General features: G+C 43.7%; 1 protein-coding gene across 2 annotated transcripts in view; it reads left to right on the top strand.

Moving 5' to 3' along the window:
- Window positions 1–6,560, top strand: part of Rps6kc1 (ribosomal protein S6 kinase C1) — a 138,111-nt gene that overhangs the window by 73,990 nt on the left and 57,561 nt on the right. The window contains exon 8 of one of the 2 annotated variants that reach the window (XM_028761156.1): window positions 4,556–4,648. The exons of the other annotated variant lie outside the window; for it this stretch is intronic. Within the exon in view, the coding sequence (XP_028616989.1) occupies window positions 4,556–4,648 (93 nt within the window). The remainder of the gene's footprint in view (window positions 1–4,555; window positions 4,649–6,560) is intronic. 2 annotated transcript variants of the gene reach the window in all.

Raw genomic sequence — 6,560 nt, 5'->3', positions numbered from 1 at the left:
GCTGAGGGAGGCTGAGTGTGCTCGAGCTGAGGGAGGCTGAGTGTGCTTGAGCAGCCATTTGCCCAGGAAGGAGTTGCAAAGCTAGAACTCGTCAGAGGAGCTAAAGTTCAGGGACTCTGCTACACATGGAAGTTCTGAGTTTGAATTCTTTTTTTTTTTTTTTTTTTAAGACAAGGTCTTTCTGTGTAACCACAGCCAGCCTCCTGCCTGCCTAGTGCAGAGATGATCAGTATCCAGCACTGCCCTCACCCAGAGCCGGGTTCTGGATACCTTTTTTCTCCTTTTGTCTGTTATGTGGTTTCCCTAACAGTAACGAATGACTCTTGCTCCGGTGCTTTAAGGCGTGCCCACTCCATTCTGAGTGTGGCTAGTGAACCAGCAGCAGTAGCCCCACCAAGGAGCCTGTTGGTAACACAGATTCTTGGGGCCCACCTCAGCCCTCCTGAATCCTATTTTCCACTTTGATAAGTCCTCAAGCAATGTGCATATATGCTATAGTTTGAAGAAGGCTGTGTCTATAGGCAAGTGGAGACTGCATACTGAGAACACTGACTAAATCAAAGAGACTGTGTCAACTGACGACTCACAGGAGAAGCCAGGCAGCCTTTACTTAACCTTTTAGAGAACAGATATAGCAACCAGATTTTAACTGTGTGCTAGCTGCAGGTCACAGGTACTGGCTGTGGACATTATTCCATGGAACTGTGTATCCCGGGCTTAGGCCTTGAGTTGAGCAGCGTTATTTTGCTCTCTGTTGGGCCATCAGATCTTGTGGGTAGTCCTGGTATAGAAGAACCTAACCAATCTTTCTTGACATCTTGTGCTACAGTAGCCCTTACATTTAAGAGAAACACTGACTTTTTACATCCAGGGCATCAGCTATGTTGCCTAGGCAGTTATTTCCTGCTGCTTTGAAACAGTGCTGCATCAGTGATGCTTTTTTACAAATAAGATTTTATTATTTAATTCATTTTGGGATAGGGTCTCTTATGGAGCCCTGGCTGGCCTTGCCATCATGGCAGTCCTCCTGCATCAGTAGCTCTGAGTGCTAGGGTTGCAGGCATGCACCACCTCACGTGTATACACTTACAGGTCAGTCCTATCTGCTGCCACCAGCTTTTCTCATCAGAGACAGCATAGCTGTCTTGCCTTTCATTGTCCGTCTCTTAGAAAGACAGAATAAGCCGAGATCTGGATCTGGCTTCTGAAGCCTCTTTATGTTATTAAATCTTGTAGATTTATGTTTCCTTTTGCTGTCTAAAGTCAGGAACAGATCTGTGGAGTTACAGATAATTTAAATGCTACTACATATAAGAAATAAGAGATCATTAAGAGTAATTTTAGTTTTTGAGTATTTCCTATGCACGTACAATGCATTTGATCAGACGTATTCCTCACTTCTCCCGGATCACTCCCCACAGTCCCTCCCACCCCCTTCTGACTCTGCATCCTCCTTTTTGACCCACAAGACCAAGCTGTGCTGCCTGTGTACTCATGGTTGTGGACCATGCAGTGGCTCCTGTCTCACATGGAGCATATGCTCTCCCCACTCAGGAGAGGACAGTGCTCGTGGTTCTTCTCTGCATTCCAGGGCTGTGGAAACCGACCCCAAGGATGGGCTTTTGGTTTCCAGTCCTCCACTGCGTCCCTCAGTGTCGCGGACCATTCGCACCTCTTGGTGACCTGTATCATCTTAGGTTTTTAATTGCTGTGGAAAAGGTGGAAGGATTTATATTGGCTCACAGTTTCGTGACTCTGGTCACTTGGCTTTGTTGTTTCTGCCCTATGGCAGAGCTTAGTTAAAGACTGAGGGCCTGTGGTAGAGCGTAAGGGTGGGAAGCAAGTCTCCAGGGACCTACTTCTCTCCACTTAGGCCGACCTCCTAAATGTCATTAGCACACAACCCCAAAGGCTTGTAAGCTATGAATCCATAAGTGGAATTGTTGATGAGGTCAGAACCCTCATAACCCATCACCTCCCAGGGGCCTCACTTTTGAGTACTGCTGAGCTGGGACGAAGCCATCAGCATAAGGGTGTTCGATGCACCTATGATCTACACCATAGCACTGTTGTGTTTCTCACCTTGCATGCAGTGGGATAGGCAGAGTAAACTGTCTTTGGAATCTGAGAGACCAGTGAGCAGTGACTGAGAAATGTGAACAGAAGACGGGGGCGCCGTGTTGTGGTGCTTGGTGTATTAAACATCAAATGTAACAGATAAAATAGTACTGTCCCCTGGTAGCTCTTTTGCTAAAATTGCTAATTACAATCAGCTTTTCTTTTTTGTTGCCAACACAGCAAGATGCACATGTTTGCATGAGTGCATTCGTGTGTGTGTGTGTGTGTGTGTGTGTGTGACATTTAATAGAAAGGTTGGCAGCAGTAGGGCAGGAGCTGAGGTCTGTCTAGGATACCATATTCTCTTTGTGATGGAAGTGATTCATCCTTCTGCGTTTCTCTTTGCATAGGAGGAAAACAGAGACTATTAGAGTAACTTCCTGTGAGCACTACACTCAGTGTGGGGATGGGAGTGTGGGGATGGGAAGGTAAAGATGAAGACAATGTAAATCCTGTAGGAGGGACTGTTGTTATGACGGTTCCAATGCATCCACTGATATCTTGATACACATCTGCATGCAGTAAGCATTTTCCTTAGGTTTTCAGCTTTCAAGGAGGCAGCGATGTATCTGTTTACTGACATCTACTTTAGTTCCTAATGAAATGCGTTATCAAATAACGTTTGTTGAGTCATATCTAAGAAATCAAATTATGTCATTTAAAATTATTATTATCTAGTACAGTTGAGATATTTTATCAAGTTAAAGCATCTTTAAAACAAAAGCTGGGGCTAAGAATGGCTTGGTTGATAAAGTATGAGGATCTTGGATCCAAGCACCCATGTAAAAAGTGAGCATAGCATTGTATGCCTGTAATGCTTGCACAGGGAGGCAAGGATGATGACCCCAGGATCCATGGAGCTGACCAGCCAATCAGGGAGCTGCAGTTCAGGGAGAGGTCTTTCTTAAACAGTAAGATGGAGAATGATTGAAGAAGCATCCAGTGTTGACCTCTTGTCTCTAAGTGCATGTGCATACTCGAGCACATGTAAATATACACATGCATACATGCACGGACACACACACACACACACACACACACACACACACACCCCACACAGCCTTAGCCAGATGTAGTACACACCTGTAATTCTAGTATGTGGGGGGTAGAGGCACGAAGATCCTTAGTTCAAGATCAACCTTGGCTGCAAAGCTAGTTTGAGGCCACCCTGGGCTTCAGGAGATTCTGCCTACAAAACTCAAACCAAACCAAACACCTCCCAACTCCAGTATCAGCAGTCCAGATGGTCTGGATTTAGCATTTGCCTGCTGCTCCCAGAGATGAGGGAAGCATGTGAAGACAGGATTGCTGTCTTTAGACACCTTCTTTCCTGGGTGGTAGTTTGCCCATTACAACTTGCACCCGGTTCCCCCAGGCAACCTCCATAGTTCTCCGATCCTACAGTGACCAGGGTGCAGTTCTTATTAAGAGCTCTGGCTAGCCATGCCATGTCTTCACATGTCTGTGAAGCGTCCAGAGAGGGGTCTCCAGAGGTTCCTTACCATGCAGTCTCCATTGTGTTCTAAAATGTTTGTTGATCAGGCTGTCGGTCCTGTGTGACGAGGCTTTGTACCTCCTGTGAGGAGGAACTACAGAGGCCTTCTTGGACATAAATCCAGCTGGACACGCTCTGAGCCCTGCTCCTCTCAGGACTTAGCTGACTGGCTGGACGAAGCCAACTCTAGAGTTTGGAAGCTAAGACTGTTTCTAGCTGTGATCCTCCAGCAGCCTTTCCCCATACTCACCGATCTTGTCTGTAGTAATAAACTGGCTTTCAAATCACAGACAGTCATATTTGAAGAAAGCTCTTTTTCTCATGAATCACTCCGAACTCTGTTCTAATACTCACTGGCTATATTGATGGGGCATTTATTTTTCTCACCATTGGTTGGCGCTTTTTCTGGTAAACTTGAATCTGCCAATTCTCTTTAAAACATATGGTATAGATTAAAGTATCTAACTGCGTACTTTGTTTTATGAAGAAACACTTAAGGACTGTTATTTCAAGGTTATACCTCTTCTGTTTCAAGTGAATCTGTTAAATGATTTTTTGTTTGTTTGTTTTCTTCTTAAATTACTTTTGGTCTGTCTTGGGTAAATTCAAGGTTGTCACTGATTTTGGCCTGCTTAGCTGGATGTTAGAAAGTTTCATGATAGCCCTAAAAACATTATCAGCTCATTAATTTTTCTTTTTTAAAAACCTGTTTTCAGTGGTATGACTTATTTACTTGTGCTTTTGTCTTGCTTTTTCTTTTTGATTTTCTTTATTTTGATTTTTTTCATTTTACATTACAGACAAACAGTAACTTTCTCCTTTTATCTCTCTTCTCTGATTTATGATAAATTTAGTTTCCTTTGGCCTGGCGTTTGCTTCAGTAGGCAGTCTTCCTTCAAGTACCTCCCTGATTGATGTGTAATCTTTGATATCTCCCATTAGCCTCCAGGATCACTAAGTTCAAGGCCCCCTTGGAACCTAAGGAGCCCTGCCGAGGAGCTGAAGGCCTTCAGAGTCCTTGGGGTGATTGACAAGGTAATTCTTCAGTGTCTCTTCAAGAGTTCAGTCATAAATCGACTGCATGCTGACATTCTGTCTTTGAAGCTTTGGATCTTAAGGATATGAAACAAAGGGGGAAATGACTCAAATGCATCTGCACTTTAAAATAACAAAGCGACGTGGAAAGGCTTTTATCTCAGCAACTCACATAAGGTCATGCAAAATACATCTGTGCCAAGGAGAAGGTGTGTGTTTGTTGCCATTCAGTTGAGTAAGGGGTTTTAATTTTCTAAAGTGTACCACTTAAATTGGTGAATTTGTGGCTGTTCAACATTAACTGATACAGTCACTTTAAAGGTCAGAAAGAAAGTTGGACTTCCTGGTAGCTGTCATTTATGAGCACCTACTGTGTGCCCACACCCCCATACGAGGCATTTATATAAGGTGGTTAATGGAACCCTTCTTACAATCACATTATGTTCATCTTAGTGGGAAAGTGAGACAGAAACAGAGTAACTTGCCCAGAAGTCACTTGGCCAACTTGTAGGAGTGCTGAGCACAAACCTGAACTTGGTTGACCCCAAAAACTTCTTTCCCAGACTATTGAGCCCTTTTTGTATCCCCTGGCCCCACAAAGCTTAGTGACATGCCAATCATGTCAGATATTTGTCAATACTGAGCCTGTCAATTTGTATACTTGGGAAATACTAGGTTGCTCTACCATTATAACATCAAAGAAAATGCTGTGTTTAAAGTTGACACAAACCAATCCCGATCTCTTGACCTCTTGGCATTGTCCTTAAAACACCTGAGGGTTGTTTATTTTGGTGTATCAAATGCCACTCATGTGCTGAAGTGTTCTTGTGAGTCCCTGTTGTACTTGAGCAGTCTGCAGTGTGGCTTGAGAAGCCCGGGCGAGAGTTCACACTCTGTGTCTGGGAATCAGTCATCTTGGCAGATAGTCTTGAAGGTCAGAATATCATGTCTGCTAGCAAAATGCAAGCAAGTAGGTTTTAAAATTTAGATTGTTGTTCAGGGAAAATTCCTTTTTGTTGTACTAAGGAACCCCTTAAATTTGGATTTTTAGAAACTTGGGGTTGAATAAAGTCTAGAAAACACCCAGGGTGCAACCTTGTAGATCTGGGACAGCAGTCTCTCTAATTCTGTTTCATTTTAGCAATTCATTTTTCTATTTGTGAATTATCTTGAGTAATTTATTAACTTGGCAAGTTCAGCATTGTATTAAAAGTTCATTAGGAAATACATTTTATAAACCTCTATCTAGAAAGCAAAGGAGGTGGTCTTATTAGCAGTTACAATGCGGACCTCGTGAGAACCGTATTGTGCTGTTTGACTTCCCACCATTTTCTTTGTACCTAGAATTATGCCATGTGCCAGTCACACCCTGGGCCCTTACTCAATGCAGTTGTTGAATGAGTGAATTGAAAAGAATTTAAAACATATCGTAGAGTGACACCTACTGGTGTAATCTGAGACTGCGCCCTAGAACCACTCCACAAGTGAGCCATGGCTGTTTGCTGGGTTAGTGTTCTGACAGGAGAAAATGTCTTCTATTTCTTTGTTGGGATTGTAAAATCCTTTATGCAACAAGGAGTAAGTACCAGGGCTCATAGAATATGGATAGGCAGGTGCCCACTCTGCTGCAGAAATGACGTGGCCGGTGAGGCCTTCAGAGTCCTGTTACAGGAAGACCATAGAAAAGGCCATTTCACCTCATCAAATGCGTAGGCTTTGGGATTTCAGAGCTGTAGCTCTGTCATGCTTGCTTAAACCCAGGAGACTATTGGTTATGCTGGAACTATGAGTGCAAGCTGGCAAATGGAGTCCTGGGGCTCACTAAGTGGTTGTTGTATGCAGTGGGTCTGCAGGTTCCCCCTCCTCCCAGGAGACAGCTAGACCCACAGGAGCTTAAGTTACAGAGAGAGAG

Source organism: Grammomys surdaster, unplaced genomic scaffold, assembly GCF_004785775.1.
Source record: "Grammomys surdaster isolate TR1022 unplaced genomic scaffold, NIH_TR_1.0 130, whole genome shotgun sequence".
NCBI lineage: Eukaryota > Metazoa > Chordata > Mammalia > Rodentia > Muridae > Grammomys > Grammomys surdaster.
This window is presented reverse-complemented; position numbering and strand designations above follow the sequence as displayed.